A 19,493-nucleotide genomic window follows, 5' to 3' on the forward strand; every position below is an offset into this window, starting at 1 on the left:
GAAGAGCTTCCTGGTAAACAATTCGACAGGGGATATAAAAATAATTGCAAAAATATTAGATAATGGTGATCTTTCAAAGGGGAGAGAAGATGACTCTTCTCATGAACGTTTTGTTCATATAGCTCCTTCTACATTCTACTTGCAGTTCTCACTTCCTTCTTTAGATAGAGCAAGTAAGATGTTTCCAGTATTCTTACCAAATTCAGAAATATTAAGAAAATTAATGTTAATGTATCCAAAAGACTATCAAGGCCTCATTTGCAGTTTCAACTATTGTCACAAATTTAACTTCTTGCAGGATTTTTTTGTCATTATGAAATACCTACTGAATAAATTGCAAATTATCTTCATGAATACATACATAGACTTATTCACATGGATATATTCACAGGCAATTACAAGGAAAAAAATAGTAAGCTTTCTTTCTCTTCTCTGTGTATAGAATTTCATGTGTTTTCCAAGCAATTATCATGTATGCTGCTGCTGCTGCTAAGTCTCTTCAGTCGTGTCCGACTCTGTGCGACCCCAGAGATGGCAGTCCACCAGGCTCCCCTGTCCCTGGGATTCTCCAGGCGGGAACACTGGAGTGGGTTGCCATTTCCTTCTTCAATGCATGAAAGTGAAAAGTGAAAGTGAGGTCACCCAGCCATGTCCGACCCTCAGCGACCCCATGGACTGCAGCCCACCAGGTTTCTCCATCCATGGGAGTTTCCAGCCAAGAGTACTGGAGTGGGTTGCCAAGTACAAATGGACAAAGCGAATACTGTGCCTGGGGTAATGATTCTGGTCCTTGTGGTTCACACTGACATTATTAAATGTAACAGAACTTTTCAAAAGTGCTGACTAAAAAAAGTTAATACACCTTATGTGTATACAAAACATGATATGAAGCTATCACTTCCCCCCCAGAGATCTATGAAAACAAAGTGAATCTATAGTCATCCATCAGTCACACCAAACCAAGCACTGTCCTTTAGGTGGCTCTTGGTCACTGTGCAGCTATGTCTGCATTCATAAAATTTTTTTAGAAGTTTAAGAGTATCTGAGCTACTCAGAAAATCCTACATGTTTGAAGCTAGAGAGTTTGGAGGGGAAAAAAAGGAGATTTTCAAGGAAATAGGATATATCAGAAACTTCTAACAGAAAATAGAAAATATTATATCTTAGCTACAGATAAATAATCTACATTTTAAAAAAAATGACCTGGTGCTCCAATCAACAGTGTGCCTTTAATCATTTTATAAAATACAGAAGCATTTTTCAAGTACTGAGGTATCTATTTGAAATATTGTATGAGATTTTGCAAATGATGTTTATTACTGTGTGGATAGAATAGTAATAAAAAGAAGCATAAATGCACTGTAAAATCACTACTAACTGTATATCTGGAAAAATAAAACTGCTCACAATCTCTTGGCATCTAAGTAAACAAACTAAATTGCACCAAAAAAAAAAATCAATTATATGGCCCCATATTTTGTGCTCAAATGTAGAAAGAAAATGAAAATGAAAAAAATTTCTTCTAATTCTGACTATTTCTTTTTCTTAACTTATCTTTTGTTTAGACATCTTTTGGAAGTAAATAAAACCTCAAAATGAATAAATTGCTTTGCAAAAGCTTAGCTTGTTTAGTGCTATTTAATGCTTTATTTTCTGTTCTTCTGTACATGTGTTTGTGTGTGTTCTTTTGACTATTAAGAAAAATTAGCTCCAATTCTGATGAAGCTGAGAAAGTTATTACTTTGAGTCTAACTTATAATTTAGAACTTTTTCCAAAAGTAATTTAAATACCCCACTCTGTGCAAAATTAAATCTTGCTCTAAACTAAATAATTTTCTCATCACTCAGAAGCCATATGCATATCTAACTTTGGTGAGATTTTATTTGAAGAATGACCCCCAGTGAGGTAAAGAAAGAATCAAGTTAACTCATTAAAAATATGACCCCTAAAATCCTTAAGGGCTCATGAATGCTGATGAAAAGAAACCCATAAATTCACAGAAAATATTATTTTACCCTTCTTTTTAACCTCAAGTCTCTATGTCACTTCAATTGCTAGCACTCAGAATAATGATCTCTCAGCTCTTAAAACTGAAGAACTAAGTATGCTCTTTTGCCACCAAGAGGTTAGCATAAAAGTAGAAGACAAAGCAATGTACAATGATTATCTTTAGGATATAGTACATGGTGCATCTTGAATTGAAGATAAAATTGATCTATATTTGTAATCCATAACTAAGTCCTCAATGAATCAATCAGGGAATGTGCACGTTCAAGTCTTGATATGTGAATACAGGAAATAAAATGTTAAAGTCTTGATCCATAAAGTAAATCCCTAAAAAAATGGTCTAATTCATAAAAAAGAACAGTAATTCAGCCAAGTCCATGCTTAACTCTATTTTTCCATTCTTGGGAGAATAACATCAACCGCAACATGACAGGATTTTCAATTAGGACCACAAAGGTAGTAGTTTTATAAAGAATCTGTCTCGATGGCATAGACGATTCTGTCTACAGGTCCTGCTCAAAAATTTCTTCCATTATCTTTCACTTTGCAAATTCCGTTTATTATATATTTACATATTGTTCTCCTTGTCTATATCTAAGTTCGTTGATATATTTGAAAAAAAAATTTTTTTTTCTAACAAGTACTTTATGTGCCTAAAATAAAGTATTTTAGGGCTTCCCTGATGGTTCAGATGGTAAAGAATCTGCCTGCAATGCGGGAGACCTGGGTTCCATCCTTGGTTTGGGAAGATCCCTTGAAGAAGGAAATGTCCACCCACTCCAGTATTCTGGCCTGGAGAATTCCATGGACAGAGGAGCCTGGCAGGCTACAGTCTGTGGGGTCACAAAGAGTTGGACATGACTGAGAGATTTTCACATTCAAAATAAACTATTAATTACTTGAAAGTTTAGTTCCAAGTTCTCTTCCTCTAAACACTTTCATTCTACAAATACTCTAATAGCTTTGAATTTCTAGGATATTGAATGGTTTGTTCTCCATAGTTGGCATTTAATTATATATGGGAAGCCTGTATATTCACTAATTCATTTCAAACACCTATTATATGCTATACACTACATGCTAGAGATAAGTAAACAAGGTAGATACAGTTTCTGCAACATGAAAGCTCCCTAGTCACTGGACTATAGAGCTTCACATGAAGAAAATCAGGATGCAATATGATGAGATATAGATCAGTGGAATGGGAACACACGCCATTCAATTAGGACCCACACCATGGCCCCAAGAGAAGTTCCTGTTCTGGGAATACAGCACAGCAAATCCTAAGTCACCTTCTCAGATGGAGGACAACTTCAAAAGAGGATAATTAAATATCAAAGAACATTCCATTTTAGTGGGAGAGCTCTGATTCTGATAGACTGAGTACCACACTGCTGCATTTTTGCGAACAGTTTAGTCCACTCTGAACTCACAGCCTTCATGACAGCAAGGAGTATATTCAATAGAAGTTCACTGAAGACTGCTTTGAATGCATGAATGGAAGAGTAATAGTATCCACAGAAGTAGGATCACAGCAGAATGTTACACAGAGCTTTGCTGACACAAGTTATAGATTGTGAGAAAATATTCTTGACTTCTTTAAAAGATGTAAAGAGATGTACCAATCTGGACAATGGAAATTAATTCTAAATACTTTTCATCATTAAATGTGCTATATATTCATCTCATAGAGATAAGACTACCAACATAATTAGGATTTTCATTGTTTATTTTGACAATACATATGAGAGTGAATCATAGGGTCTTTTCTACTCCAACTCTATGATCTATAATTAGTAAAAACATATCACTGACCTTGTAGCAGCCTGATTCAGGCGTGTGATTCATTTAGAACAGTCAGCAATTTTAACAGATAAGCAATTTTAACCTATTCCAGCAGAAACATATGCTGCAAACGCCAAAGAAAATTAACAGAGCAGGCATTATAAATTAACTGATAAGATAAATAAAAACTATACCAAGCATCAAAAAAATTAATTGATGAGAACTTACAAGTTCCCAAAAGTTGCTATCATGTGCTGAAGACTCAATTTTTCCAGCAAAGCCCTCCCCCAAAATAAAAGAAAGTGAAAGAAAAAAGTGATATTTTGCCATGGCAAATTGGTTTTAATAGTGAAGATGCAAATATCAGGAAGTAAGCAAAAGTAAAGAGGAAATTAACCAACCCTCAGGATTCCCATCACTGGAGGAGGGCACGGCAACCTACTCCAGTATTCACACCTGGAAAATCCCATGGACAGAGGAGGCTGGCAGGCTACAGTTCATGGGTTGCAAAGACATAACTGAAGCAACTGAGCATGCACACACAGGATTCCCATATAGGGCAGTCCATACATAATTGCACTTCTGAATTTTCTGACGTCAAATGGAGAGTAAGCAAGTGAAGTTACCAGCAATTACACCTTAAATTAAACTTAATTTAAACATTAAATTTAAATTTAAAAGTGAGGTAAGTTACAATATTGTTTCTCTTCACTTTCTTCTACCAGACTCTATATTACATAAAAAGTCAATAGCTGTGACTTCTTATGACATTTGAAAAGACACTCCTGAAACTGGGTGATAAATCTCTCAATATTTTGATCCACTAACAGTCAGTTCAGAAGCTGCTGACTCTACCTGGCTGCAAGTCTGATAACCAGCAGCTGAAACAGCTCTTTGCTGTGGCAGCACCTAAACCTGTTTACAGTCATACTGCTCTGAATTTGGTTCAGATTGAATATTATCTTCAGTGCCTTTAAGTTCCATTTATTGGGAACTGGAATTGCTTTTCCATGCAAAAAGTTCCTACTCAGATAAGATATATATACTTTAAACAACAAATCAGGTAGATATGCTTATGAAGTTAAAAATTCACAAGACCCTTTATAAGAGAGGGATCTTGGTTTTTAAGAGGGTCAGAACATGGATGGGGAAAACTTGAACTAAAATTTGGTATTTTTTTTCAACTGTGAATACAGGCAACAAACTCACAAATATTGATAGCACTTGTGACTTGCTCACCAATAATAGTAACAAATATTTTAACATCACTTTAAAGTGACATAACTGTCTCAAAAATATCATTTATGTTTATCACTCTTTGGAATAATAGTTATTTTATCTTCCATTAAATTTTGTCCTTTACAATTTGTCACAAATTTACTATATCACGATTTTGGAGTTTTAAAAATATTTTAATAATTAGCATTATTTTGTTTCTGGCCACACAGCTTGCAGTATCTCAGTTCCCCAACCAAGGATCAAACCTGTGCCCTCTAGAGTAGAAGTGCAGAGCCCTAACCACTGGACTGCCAGGGAATTCCAAATAATTAAATAGTTTTCTTTGTAAGTCTAGCATTTTATACATTTATAACCAGTATTCTGAGAAGTAATTCAGAAGTTCAGCAGATTTCCAAGGAATCTGTAAAACACACAAACACTTACATGGACAATTGATTAAGAATCCCTGACCTTGAAGATTTCTGCTTTAATTTACAGAGTCTCAGTTTTCAAAAAGGGAAAAATTATTACTATGTTTGATCATACTAGTAAGCAGAGATGGGTGGGAGAGGAAGATTCTAAAAAACAACAGATGTTTGCAACAGTTTTAAAGATTTCATGTTTGAATAAAAATTAAGAGCTTTCGTCTAGCTAAATTTCTGTCTTGTAAAAAACAAATTATGTTGCTTCTAACTCCTCCTTTCTTCACCAACATTAAAACGCAGCTATTAATCATGATTCTGAAATTTTTGAAATATTTAGATATCAAGCAGAGTGATTTAGATAAATGTGGTTATTATTACTAGATGTTGACAAGCTGTTCCAAACAAACAAACAAACAAACAAACTGTAAAAGTTGCTAAACACAAACTAATCTTTTCCCTCTTTAACATGTGTGGGACGGGCCTGTGAATTTATCATTATGGAGAGACAGAAATCTCTAATACATATGATCTCAGAGCCACAGGAAAACTTTGATGAAATATGTTTGCCTCCTTGGCATGAGAATGTTTTAAATTCTAAAAGCAGAAGTGGAATGCAGTAGTTTAGAGATGGATTTTAGAGCCAGAATTGGCTTTAAACCTGATGATACTGCTTATTATTTATGTGATTTGGGTCTCAATGTCATGGTCTGTTAAATTAGAACAAAATATCTACCTTGCAGATATATTCTGAAGATTAAGTGAATTACTATGTGTAAAAGACATCTATGGTATATAAACAATAAATCAGCCAAGATGTGGAAGCAAACTAAGTGTCTATCAATAAATAAATGAATAAAGATGACATTGCATGTATCAGTTCAGTTCAGTCTATCAGTTGTGACCCCATGGACTACAGCACACCAGGCTTCCTTGTCCATCACCAATTCCCAGAGCTTGCTCAAATGCATGTTCACTGAGTCAGTGATGCCATCCAACCATCTCATACTTTGTTGTCCCCTTTAATCCTGCCTTCCTCCTACCTTTAATCTTTAATCTGTCCCCTTTCTCCTGCCTTTAATCTTTCCCAGCATCAGGGTCTTTTCAAATAAGTCAGTTCCTCACATCAGGTGGCCAAAGTATTGAAAATTCAGCTTCAGCATCAGTCTTTCCAGTGAATATTCAGGAATGATTTTCTTTAGGATTGACTAGTTTGATCTCCTTGCTGTCCAAGGGACTCTCAAGAGTCTTCTCCAACACCACAGTTCAAAAGCATCAATTCTTTGGCACTCAGCTTTCTTTATAGTCCAACTCTCACATCCATACATGACTACTGGAAAAACCATAGCCTTGACTAGATGGACCTTTGTTGGCAAAGTAATGTCTCTGCTTTTTAATATGCTATCTAGGTTGGTCATAGCTTTTCCTTCAAGGAGCAAACATCTTTTAATTTCAAGCTGCAGTCACCATCTTCAGTGATTTTGGAGCCCAAGAAAATAAAATCTCTGTTTCCATTGTTCCCCCATCTATTTGCCATGAAGTGATGGGACCAGATGCCATGATCTTCATTTTTTGAAGGTTGAATTTTAAGCCAGCTTATTAACTCTCGTCTTTCACTGTCATCAAGAGGCTCTTTAGTTCTTCACTTTCTGCCATAAGGGTGGTGTCATCTACCTGTCTGTGGTTATTGATATTTCTACCAGAAACCTTGATTCTAGCTTATGTTTCATCCAGTCTAGCATTTTGCATGATATACTCTATATAAGTTAAATAAGCAAAGTGACAACATATAGCCTTGATGTACCCCTTTCCCAATTTGGAACCAGTCCATTGTTCCTTGTCTCATTCTAATTGTTGCTTCTTGACCTGCATACAGATTTCTCAGGAGACAAGTAAGGTGGTCTAGTATTCCAATCTCTTTAGAATGTTCCATAGTTTGCTGTGATCCACACAGTCAAAGGCTTTAGTGTAGTCAATGAAGAAGAAATAGATGTTTTTCTGGAACTCTCTTGCTTTTTCTATGATCCAAAGGATGTTGGCAATTTGATCTCTGGTTCCTCGCCTTTTCTAAATCTAGCTTGAACATCTGGAAGTTCTAAGTTCACATACTGCTGAAGCCTAGCTTGGAGAATTTTGAGCATTACTTTGCTAGTGTGTGAGATGAGTACAATTGTACAGTAGTTTGAACATTCTTTGGCATTGTCTTTCATTGGGATTGGAATGAAAATTGACCTTTTCCAGTCCTGTGGCCATTGCTGAGTTTTCCAAATTTGTTGCATATTAAGTGCAGCACTTTCATAGCATCATCTTTTAGGATTTGAAATAGCTCAGCTGAAATTCCATCACCTCCACTAACTTTGTTCATAATGATGCTTCCGAAGGCCCACTTGACTTTGCCCTCCTGGAATACAGACAACAAACTCACACATAAAAGCGAATATTACTAACCCTAATCTTAACCATACAAAATGAATGAAATCTTGCCATTTGCAACACTATGAACATAGACATTATGCTTAGTGAACTATGTTAGAGAAAGACATATACTGTATGTTTTCATTTATATGTGGAATGAAAAATAAAACAGGAATATAACAAGACAGAATAGACTTATAGATACAGAGAGCAAGCTAGTGGCTACCAGTGAGGAGAGGGGTGAGGGGAATGGCAAGATACGAGAAGGGAATTAAGAGGTAGAAAGTACCAGGTGTAAAATAAATGAGATACAAGGATGTAATGTATAGCATAGTGGAAAAAAACCCATTATTTTATAAAGATTTAAATGAAGTATAACCTATAAAAATACTGAATCCCTCTGTTGTACACCTGAAACATACAACATAGCAAATCAACTATACTTTAATAAAAAGAAGAAAGAAATCAGTCAATAAGTAGACGTTTGTCCAAAAAGTAGTTGTAGTAGTGGGAATAGAAATGGAAGTGAAACAGCAATATAGTAGTTAAAAGGACAATCTTCAGTGCTGACCATATGAGTCTCTTGAACAGTAAAACTCTAGGATCAATTAAACTAATTAACTAGTCTCTTAATAGAAATCTTAATAGAAGGGACTCCACTGGCTGCCTAGTGGGAAGCAGTAGAGGAACCTAAAAGAGATAGATGTGAAATAAGTAGTGAGAAGTTCAGAAAAAAATCTTAGCCAAAAATATATGGGGGATAAACATTGCCATTGTTGTGCAGCAGAAATCAACACAAAATTTTAAGCAATTTTCCTCCAAATTAAAAAAAATAAAACAACAAACAAACAAACAAACAAACACTGGCATGTACTCCAGGAACATTTGTTTTACATAAACCATGGTGTTGTGATCTTGTGGCTACTAATTAATCAAACTCTGGTTGTGTTGATCTCTTGTAAGTCTATCTTTTGAAATGCAAAGATCAACTTTTCTCCCTTGATTTCGCTAAGGTCAATAACTATAAAACTACACAGATTGAATTGTTAACACACTGAAACAACTCCAGAAAAGCAAATAAAGTTCTGGTACTAAAGTTTAGTTTAATGAATTTACAGCTCCCAATGCACATGACTGGCTTTGAAAAAATCAATATGCTATATACAACTGCTATGTAGCCCCTCTATCCGTATTCTCTACATCCTTTTCTCTGAAATAATGAATCAAATCTCAACAACGTGATTAAAATAGCATCATATATTCAACAGGCAGAAAAGATCGAAAGATGTCTAAGTACGAAAGCCTGTCTGACATTCTCTTAGGCACTTTAGTATTAGTAATTAGCTGTAAATCTCACATTAGGACTGTGGGGGTTGTGTGTGTGCATGCACCAGGGATGGGGTAGTGGTGAGTGAGAAAGGATGGAGGTGCTCACTCTTGTCAGTGGACCCTTACACCCAACTGAAGCTCCTTGTTTGCTAGGCTGAGGTTAAAATCAGAACCAGAACTGCCAAGTAGGCAGTTCTTCCAAGTAGGCAAAGGAATCTGGCCTTTCCTTTGTCGATTTCACACTTCCCATTGCCTACTGAACAAAATCTGTATTTCCATACTGAATATGATTTTTAGATAGACTTTCCAGGAAGTCAAGTACGTAAGATCTCTGAATTAGAAGTCAGGAAAATTGGATTTGCATCTTAACTTTTTTCTTAAAATACCATCTGAGCTGGGACAAGAAAGACAACCTCATAATCTTAGTTCCTTCATCTGTAAAATGAATAGTTTAAACATACTTCGAAGGACCTTACCAGCCCAAAAATTCTATGAATCACTAAGCAAGATAAAGCAATGGGCTAATTTAATTATGATCTTTCAGCATAACTAGGTTGCTATAGTCAGAAGGGCTCTCCTGAACTAACATTATTTTCTACCACTTCAGGCTTGAATACATTACGTTTTCTATCACAATGGCATAACGGATAGTCCTGAAGACCTTCAGTCAAACAGATTTAAATTCCCTATAGCATGAAGTCATCTTGATTAAAATATCAACAGTTTATCACAGATGGAGTTGGTCCAAAACACAGTAATGCCCTTCAGGTAGCAGGTGCTTCTGCATTTTATTCACAAGACTAGTTGAAAAGATGCAAAGGCCTTTTGTTTCATGATGAGACTAGAATTTTTACCTATGAAAACAATTTATCAAATGCATGTAAACTTTAAAATTCCCTCAATTCTTTTTTACATATTAAAATCAACATATTACTCATTAATTAGTTCCATCAGAAAAAATTGACCTGAAAAATGTGTAAAATTAAATATATTTGTAAAAACAAGTTAACTTTCATTCTGTGGGACTCTGACTCTACCCCTGAGCATTTGTTTCATATTTTTTAAATCTTAGATGCTTTCAAAAGCAATACATTAAAAATTAATGAGAAATTTCATATTGAATGTATGAGTTAAAAGGTAGGTAAAAATGATAGATAATATCAAGAGCAAACATACTATTTTAGAAACGAATCATGGTGTCATATGGCAGAAATCAACACAACATTGTAAAGCAATTATCCTTCAATTAAAAATAAATTTAAAATAAAAATAATAAATTTTAAAAAGAAAAATGAATTATTATTATATGCAGAAAAAGACATGACTCAGCATGTGTTACTGTGGTTATGATTTGCAGTCAACAACACTACCCTTTAGAACTATATTGTTATTAAATTATTGGTCAGTGCTTTCATGCCTTTTGCATCTGAATGTATATATATATTTCAGACCTAGATTACAGAATCTCCAGGTTAGACTTTAATGTCATGCACGTAATGTGTAATGGCCATTCCTTCACAAGGATTATCCCAAACAATGGTTGTCCTGAGCCCAGTGATGGGCTCCTCTGGGGAAGCACCATTCCTTTCCTCTAATCCCTTCATCCTGCAGTCCCTTCTCCGAAGAGCTGAGACAGACATAAGAACTAAGTCTCAAGGCTTTGCCTTCACTATGTTATGATGTATCTATTGAAATAGTATAAATATAAATGAACAGTCAGTCATCAAGAAGAATTTCTGGAGCTGTGGGGGACACTTACCAAAGGAATAGTCACGGTTGGCAAAAGTGTCAAGGAAAGATTTGTGAAAGGCTGAATCTACCCAATTGTGTTGGACCTGATGTGGAGGAAAAACATGGGAACACAGAAGGAGGCATTCCCGAGAAAAAATAGAGGAGACTGGGCCGGGGACACCATATGCATATATTGGGACCATTTTAAAGGATACGGAGTACAGAAAGAAGGAAAAGGTAGCATTCGTACCCCTGTTGTGTTTGCCACCTGGCTAGGACGATTTCCAACTAATGAGTGAGGTGAAATCCAACATGCTTCCACACAGACAGAAGCCTAAGCAGTACTTTGTAATGATGATCAAAAATATGTATTGTGTTAGCTACCAAAATGAAATGATTGCCCTAATTCACGAATATAAAATCAATATATGGTATGAAAGATTTCTCTTTATAATAAATGTAGCTAAATAATAGGGATTTTTTTTAATACAATAGGAATATAGGTCTTTAAAGTTGCTGTTAAGTGTCCAGAGGAATTGGAAGGAATATGGGGGCTCAATGTGACTTGATAGGAAGACACATATCAAGTCAGTACAACTTTATAGTCACGTTTTTTATAGTAATGTCAAGCTTGTTACTATAAGAGAAGAGAAATGTAAATATGAGTGAAGCAAATAATAAAGGTAAAATCCAGTGCATCAAACCCTTCACATGGCACTGTTGAAAAAAGACCACTTGCTCAAGATGGAGTCACTTGTACTAAGCACCATGACAGAACACTAAGACCTTCATACCTAATTTAATTGCAGTTTCAACTTCCCTCAGGAATGTAATCTTAACCAGTCAGCACTAGAGAAATTATCTGTCCAACAGAACCCTTCCATCCTCCTTAGGAGGGGACCTTCCCTGCAACAATGCTTTTTTTTTTTTTTTTGGCTAATAATTTCCTTTTCCTTCCCCCCTTTCTGCCTTTGAAAACCTTTTTTGTTTCTATAACTTGGCAGAATTCCTTTCTATCTGCTACATGGGATGCTGCCCAATTCATGAATCGTTCAACAAAGCAATTTGATCTTTAAATTTCCTCAGTTGAAGTTTTATTATTTAACAGTACAGACCATATAACCCAGTGTCACATTCAATAGAGTACTGGAAAATACTCTTCTAAGAACTTTAAGCACTGTATCTCAGTAAGTTTCCATATTTAAATATAAGAATAAATCATTGTGGTATTTTCTGCATGCATTTTATTAGGCAGGCTTTTCTGCATTATTAGAGAAGGGTCCTAAATTAAAAAGTTAGCTCAGGTTTCAGATAAAACACAAATTATGCAGCCATGAGCTATTCAGACAAATGAGGCCTTTGATATTCTGGTCAGGCATTGTCCATCAGTGTGGGGGCACTTCACCAAAGCCCATGTGTGAGAAAACAGCAACAGCCCCAAAAGCATGTTTTCAGAGTAAGCTTTCTTGGAATTCTAAAGAGATTCTTGAAATGAACACACATGTGTACATACATGCAGGCATGCATGTATGCACACACACACATACACACACCCCACCTTTTCGCTGCTGTAACTTGCCAAAGAGTCAAAGTACGTGAACCAAGTCTCATTAATATTAATATATACTTCATTATTTTGCTCCCCAAACACTGTCACTCTGTTAAACTAAATTAAAGCCCTGTCAGAAACATCTAATTAATCCACAGTAAGAAAATGTATTACTGTGTCATAGTTAATAAGCAGTTCAATGTAATCATACCTTGATCATTCTCCTCGGCAGTCCTGTCCTTTGTATGCTGTACTTAGAACCAGAATGTTTCACATTAATTTCTTTAATGATCATTCATATATTAATTACAATGGATAGCTACTCTCCTTTCAGATGTACAAATCATCTAGATTCTTTCTGTGAGGAGGCTAGGCAAAGAAATACCCAGATAGAGTGAAGAAACTTGTGGGTCTTATACTAACTGTTACCACAAAGAGTTTCTGAGAGTCAGTTATAACCTGTGTTACAACCTGTTGTATGATGGTTTTATGATGTTGAGCTCCAAGCTGGTTCCTGGCCCAGTTTACCAAATTCCACAAAACATCTGAACCACAAGCAGCATCACCCTCTGATGGGAGGAGGCCTTCCAGGGCCAGGTCAGCAGAGTTGTGATAAACTCCCTTTGGCCATGTGCTACCTGTAGGAAACTTCACGAAGCTCAGAGGCATCACAAACTGAAATCTTACCTTGATGAGGATCTGAATGGACCCTGTGGCTTTTGTGGATATGAAATACCAGAAGCTCACGGTGCAGGCAGCACTGGACTCTTGCCACAGGCCACTCTTGAGGTGTGCTTCTTCGCCCCGCAGGCCTACTGGAGTAGCTTCCAGATACAGGAAGTGCCCTGGGAACAAGATGAGATTCAGACCATGCCAAAATAACACGGAGAGGATCATTTTAGTTTTTCTATCGTAGGGTTTTTAATTACATTTCATAGGATCTCAACTTCTAAAGGTATTTCTACTTGAAAGAGAAAGGAAATCTAACAGCCTTGCCTCCAGCTCACTGACAGAACAATTTCCAACTGTCTGTGCTTTTAGCAAAGTACTTCACAGTGTGCAGATGAACTGATCTGACAGAATATTTATGCCATGGACTCAATGAGACAGTTACAGAAACCATTTCATGGACTCCCCAAACTATCCAGTTACTGTGAAACAATGCAAAGATTGTCTATGAAATATAAATAAAGAAATATGACATGCTTTCAAAAAAGTCAGTCACCTTTTGAGTGCACAAATAAAATGCTGAGAATTTTAATATACAACATACAAGGAAAGATACTGAGTTTTTGGCTTGTTTATCCAAATATCCAAAACATTTTACGTATGTAGAGCTGAGTGTTAGAATGGGACTCAGACCTTCCTTTCTCTGGTGTGGTTGGTCCGGCTTGGAGAGCTCTGTTTTATCATGTGCTGTGTGCTTAGTCTCTCAATCATGTCTGACTCTTTGCGACCCCATGGACTATAGCCCACCAGTCTCCTCTGTCCATGGGGATTCTCCTGGAAAGAATTCTGGAGTGGGTTGCTATGCCCTCCTCCAAGGGAATCTTCCTGACCCAGGGATTGAACCCAGGTCTCCTGCATTGCAGGCAGGATCTTTAGGGAAGCCACTAGGGAAGCCCCCGTTTTATTATAGGCCTGTGAAACTTCAATATTTAAACATCTTTATTCTACTCTGTAACAGCCAGAAATTCAAGATCCCTTCTTTATTCTGCTAATCTCTTTTGCCCATTGACCAAAAAATCTGAGAAACAGGTTCAGCTCACTGTAAAAATGAGCCATTCCAAGCACCCTTCAGAGAGATGATCTTGCAGCTACATCTGCAAAACACATTTAGGGCTTTCTACTGCCTGTCCCCAAATACGGATCATCTCCCTTGATCTTGACAACTCCAGGGCAAATTTTATTATCTTCATTGGACAGAGGAGAGATTTGAGAATCTGAAAAGTTACATGACTTGCTACTGATCAAATGAATGGTAGAATTCAAGGTTATTGATTACAAATGTGTCATTTCAAAAAGGTACCTGAGGGCCGCCTATGTTATCATCTATCTACAATTATCAAAGCAATAGTCAATGTTAATTACTCACTGTTATATGTTACATAGTGTCCCCCCAAAAGATGTGAAAGTCCTAATTTCTGTCCCAGCTAATGTGAGCTTCTTTGGAAATAGGGTTTTTGTTGATGATCAAGTTAAAATAAAGTCAAGAGGGTGGCCTCTAGTTCAATAAGATTATTGTAATGAAAAGGGAAAATTTAGACACAGAGACATACATAGAGGGAAGACAACGCAGAGAGAAAGAGAGTTCCACCTACAAGCTGAGTAGCATCTGAAGCTACCAGAAGCTAGTGAGAGCCAAGGAATAGATTATTCTCCTTCAAAGTCCTCAACAGGAACCATCAGCCTTACTGACACCGTGATTTCAAATTTCTAGCCCTCAAACTGTGAGACAATAACTGTCTGCTTTTAACACCACCCCGCTGAGGCTGTCTGCTATGCAGTCCTGGGAGACAAAGGTACTCATTAAATGTTTGACTTTGTTGCCCTGGCACCACGGTGCTCTCTCTGATGTCAGGAAAGACAATGTGATGCTCACTGTGAATAAAATTAGAGTAACTGGAACAATCTAATAACCTACCATTTTCATTTCCAAGTGTGTGGTCTCTGGGAGGTCTTAGGCTTTGTGGAGAGCCAACCCCCAAAACCCAATCGAAGTTTTCAGCCAAGGAGTTTTGCCAACCACACCAGCCTTTTTCAAAAGTACAGGAGCCACCACATTCATTTTCATCAGTATAATCTCCACAGTCATCTACAAAATTACAGCTCTGCTCTGGTTTAAAACATTTGCCATTCTGACATTCCCGATAGCCAAGTGGACAGTAACCTAAAAAACAAACAAACAAAAAGGATGAGGAAACACTCCCACCACGTTCACGAGGTTAAAAAGCAGGAAGAGTAGATTCCCTTTAATATGTAAAGAAACATAGTGTTCTTGGGAGTTTGGGGTGTCTGACCCCTGCCTCTCTCTCCCCTAATCTCTCCAGGGTTCTGGTCTATAGCTCATTCACAAGCATCATTCAAAATGAAAACAATCAGTCATTTTATTGATCTAGGAATGTACTCCAATAGTCCTCAAAGGCAGCATGTCCTGTGAGCTATCCTCAAAGAGATAAATTAGATCTGAAAACCAAAGAGAGGCTTTCTATTTTTAATCCTGAAACAAGATCTTCAGGGTAGTAAGAGCTTATGTAACATGGGTTATTTGTAGGTACATCCGTATCCATGCACTCCATCATTTATCAGAAGCCAAATATATATCACACTTCCTCAGAAGCAGGGGTATGAATATACAACTAATATTTAACCTTCCAACAGATTTTTTTCCTCCAAAATGCTTATTTATTTCATAGTTGTTTGGAATTTAAGGAGCAATTTTCCTACAAAGCAATGTTGCCCATAAAGACTTTTCTACAAACTTTAAGACAAAACATGATGCTTTTGAATGTCTGAGTTTGAACTGATGCTGATAACTCATCAGTTATGTGACTTGGATCATTCCTATATTTGATGAGTTTTAGTCTACTGATCAGAAAAGAGAACAAAATAATAGTAAAAAGTTAAACTAATTAGAGAGACTTGTTTATATTGGGGATCCTCAATCTCTGGGGTCTAATGCCCGATGATCTGAGGTGGAGCTGATGTAATAAGAATAGAAATAATGTGTACAATAAATGTAATGGGCTTGAATTATCAGGAAACCATACCCCCACCCTCTTGCCACAGAAAAAATTATCTTTCACAAAACTGTTCTCTTGTGCCAAAAGGTTGGGAACTTCTGGTCTCTATCACTAGAAGAGTGCTTGAACCTTCATAGGCAATAAGTAAATATTAGTCAAATGAATGAGTTAAAGTGTTTTGGAAATAATAAACCAGTTCAATAGGCACAGTCAAGTTATAAATATCCTGTTCCAATATTTCAATAGAACATAACCACCATGATTGACAATATTTCAGTAGGAAAAGTTCTGATGTGGTGACATCAGCTTCCTATTTGCTTTGTAACTCTATAGTACAATAGAGTCAATATAGTACAATATCGTACAATAGAGGAAAACAAAAGTCACTTTGTTAGACTTCCTCCTTAGTTGGCCAGTTAGGGAGGCTGGTAATACCACTTCCTACTTCATTTTTTTATTTTTATTTTCATTGTCTTTTAATATAAATTTATTTATTTTAATTGGAGCTTAATTACTTTACAATATTGTATTGGTTTTGCCGTACATCAACATGAATCCACCACAGGTATACACGTGTTCCCCATCCTGAACACCCTTCCCTCCTGCCTCCCCGTACCATCCCTCTGGGTCATCCCAGTGCACCAGCCCCAGGCATCCAGTATCATGCATTGAACCTGGACTGGCGATTTGTTTCATATATGATATTATACATGTTTCAATGCCATTCTCCCAAGTCATCCCACCCTCTCCCTCTCCCACAGAGTCCAAAAGACTGTTCTATACATCTGTGTCTCTTTTGCTGTCTCGCATACAGGGTTATTGTTACCATCTTTCTAAATTCCATATATATGCATTAGTATACTGTATTGGGGTTTTTCTTTCTGGCTTACTTCACTCTGTATAATCAGCTCCAGTTTCATCCACCTCATTAGAACTGACTCAAATGTATTCTTTTTAATGGCTGAGTAATACTCCATTGTGCATATGTACAACAGCTTTCTTATCCATTCATCTGCTGATGGACATCTAGGTTGCTTCCATGTCCTGGCTATTATAAACAGTGCTGCGATGAACATTGGGGTACACGTCTCTTTCAATTCTGGTTTCCTCGGTGTATATGCCCAGCAGTGGGATTGCTGGGTCATAAGGCAGTTCTATTTGCAATTTTTTAAGGAATCGGCACACTGTTCTCCATAGTGGCTGTACTAGTTTGCATTCCCACCAGCAGTGTAAGAGGGTTCCCATTTCTCCACACCCTCTTCCAGCATTTATTGCTTGCAGACTTTTGGATTGCAGCCATTCTGACTGGTGTGAAGTGGTACTCCATTGTGGTCTTGATTTGCATTTCTCTAATAATGAGTGATGTTGAGCATCTTTTCATGTGTTTGTTAGCCATCCGTATGTCTTCTTTGGAGAAATGTCTATTTAGTTCTTTGGCCCATTTTTTGATTGGGTCATTTATTTTTCTGGAATTGAGCTGCATAAATTGGTTGTATATTTTTGAGATTAGTTGTTCGTCAGCTGCTTCATTTGCTATTATTTTCTCCCATTCTGAAGGCTGTCTTTTCACCTTGCTTATAGTTTCCTTTGTTGTGCAGAAGCTTTTAAGTTTAATTAGGTCCCATTTGTTTATTTTTGCTTTTATTTCCAATATTCTGGGAGGTGGGTCATAGAGGATCCTGCTGTGATTTCTGCTGGAAAGTGTTTTGCCTATGTTCTCCTCTAGGAGTTTTATAGTTTCTGGTCTTACGTTTAGATCTTTAATCCATTTTGAGTTTATTTTTGTGTATGGTGTTAGAAAGTGATCTAGTTTCATTCTTTTACAAGTGGTTGACCAGTTTTCCCAGCACCACTTGTTAAAGAGATTGTCTCTTCTCCATTGTATATTCTTGCCTCCTTTGTCAAAGACAAGGTGTCCATAGGTGTGTGGATTTATCTCTGGGCTTTCAATTTTGTCCCATTGATCTATATTTCTGTCTTTGTGCCAGTACCATACTGTCTTGATGACTGTGGCTTTGTAGTAGAGCCTGAAGTTAGGCAGGTTGATTCCTCCAATTCCATTCTTCTTTCTCAAGATTGCTTTGGCTACTGGAGGTTTTTTGTATTTCCATACAAATTGTGAAATTATTTGTTCTAGCTCTGTGAAAAATACCATTGGTTGCTTGATAGGGATTGCATTGAATCTATAGATTGCTTTGGGTAGTATCCTCATTTTCACTCTATTGATTCTTCCAATCCATGAACATGGTATATTTCTCCATCTATTAGTGTCCTCTTTGATTTCTTTCATCAGTGTTTTATAGTTTTCTATATATAGTTCTTTGGTTTCTTTAGGTAGATATATTCCTAAGTATTTTATTCTTTTCGTTGCAATGGTGAATGGAATTGTTTCCTTAATTTCTCTTTCTACTTTCTCATTATTAGTGTATAAGAATGCAAGGGATTTCTGTGTGTTGATTTTATATCCTGCAACTTTTCTATATTCATTGATTAGCTCTAGTAATTTTCTGGTGGAGTCTTTAGGGTTTTCTATGTAGAGGATCCTGTCATCTGCAAACAGTGAGAGTTTTACTTCTTCTTTTCCAATTTGGATTCCTTTTATTTCTTTTTCTGCTCTGATTGCTGTGGCCAAAACTTTCAGAACTATGTTGAATAGTAGTGGTGAGAATGGGCACCTTTGTCTTGTTCCTGACTTTAGGGGAAATGCTTTCAATTTTTTACCATTGAGGATAATGTTTGCTGTGGGTTTGTCATATATAGCTTTTATTATGTTGAGGTATGTTCCTTCTATTCCTGCTTTCTGGAGGGTTTTTATCATAAATGGATGTTGAATTTTGTCAAAGGCTTTCTCTGCATCTACTGAGATAATCATCTGGTTTTTATTTTTCAATTTGTTAATGTGGTGTATTACATTGATTGATTTGCGGATATTGAAGAATTCTTGCATCCCTCGGATAACGCCCACCTGGTCATGGTGTATGATCTTTTTAATGTGTTGTTGGATTCTGATTGCTAGAATTTTGTTAAGGATTTTTGCATCTATGTTCATCAGTGATATTGAACTGTAGTTTTCTTTTAGATGGGAGTTTCTATGGCCTGAGCGAGTGGCTGGGGGTTGAGGACTGGTGTGGATTAGAGGAAGGAGGTGATTCAGACATTTAATGGAAGGTGTTCTGAGAATTGGAAACTGCTTTTGATAGAATCTTATAGAAAAGCTTTTATGTTCTGATCAGTCTCACATTTTATAAAACAGATGGCTAAGAGGAAAGAAGTGGCAGGAGAGGAATGGAAGG

At 36.6% G+C, this 19,493-nt stretch overlaps 1 protein-coding gene across 1 annotated transcript in view; it reads right to left on the minus strand.

Annotated features, from left to right (window-relative positions):
- MALRD1 (MAM and LDL receptor class A domain containing 1) overlaps positions 1–19,493 on the minus strand; it is a 585,291-nt gene that overhangs the window by 299,858 nt on the left and 265,940 nt on the right. Inside the window, exons 27-28 of the mRNA XM_040248365.1 lie at positions 15,102–15,347; positions 13,145–13,302 (exon numbers count right to left, since the gene is read on the minus strand). Of these exons, the coding sequence (XP_040104299.1) occupies positions 13,145–13,302; positions 15,102–15,347 (404 nt within the window). The remainder of the gene's footprint in view (positions 1–13,144; positions 13,303–15,101; positions 15,348–19,493) is intronic.

This window comes from Oryx dammah, unplaced genomic scaffold, assembly GCF_014754425.2.
Source record: "Oryx dammah isolate SB20612 unplaced genomic scaffold, SCBI_Odam_1.1 HiC_scaffold_10, whole genome shotgun sequence".
Taxonomy (NCBI): domain Eukaryota; kingdom Metazoa; phylum Chordata; class Mammalia; order Artiodactyla; family Bovidae; genus Oryx; species Oryx dammah.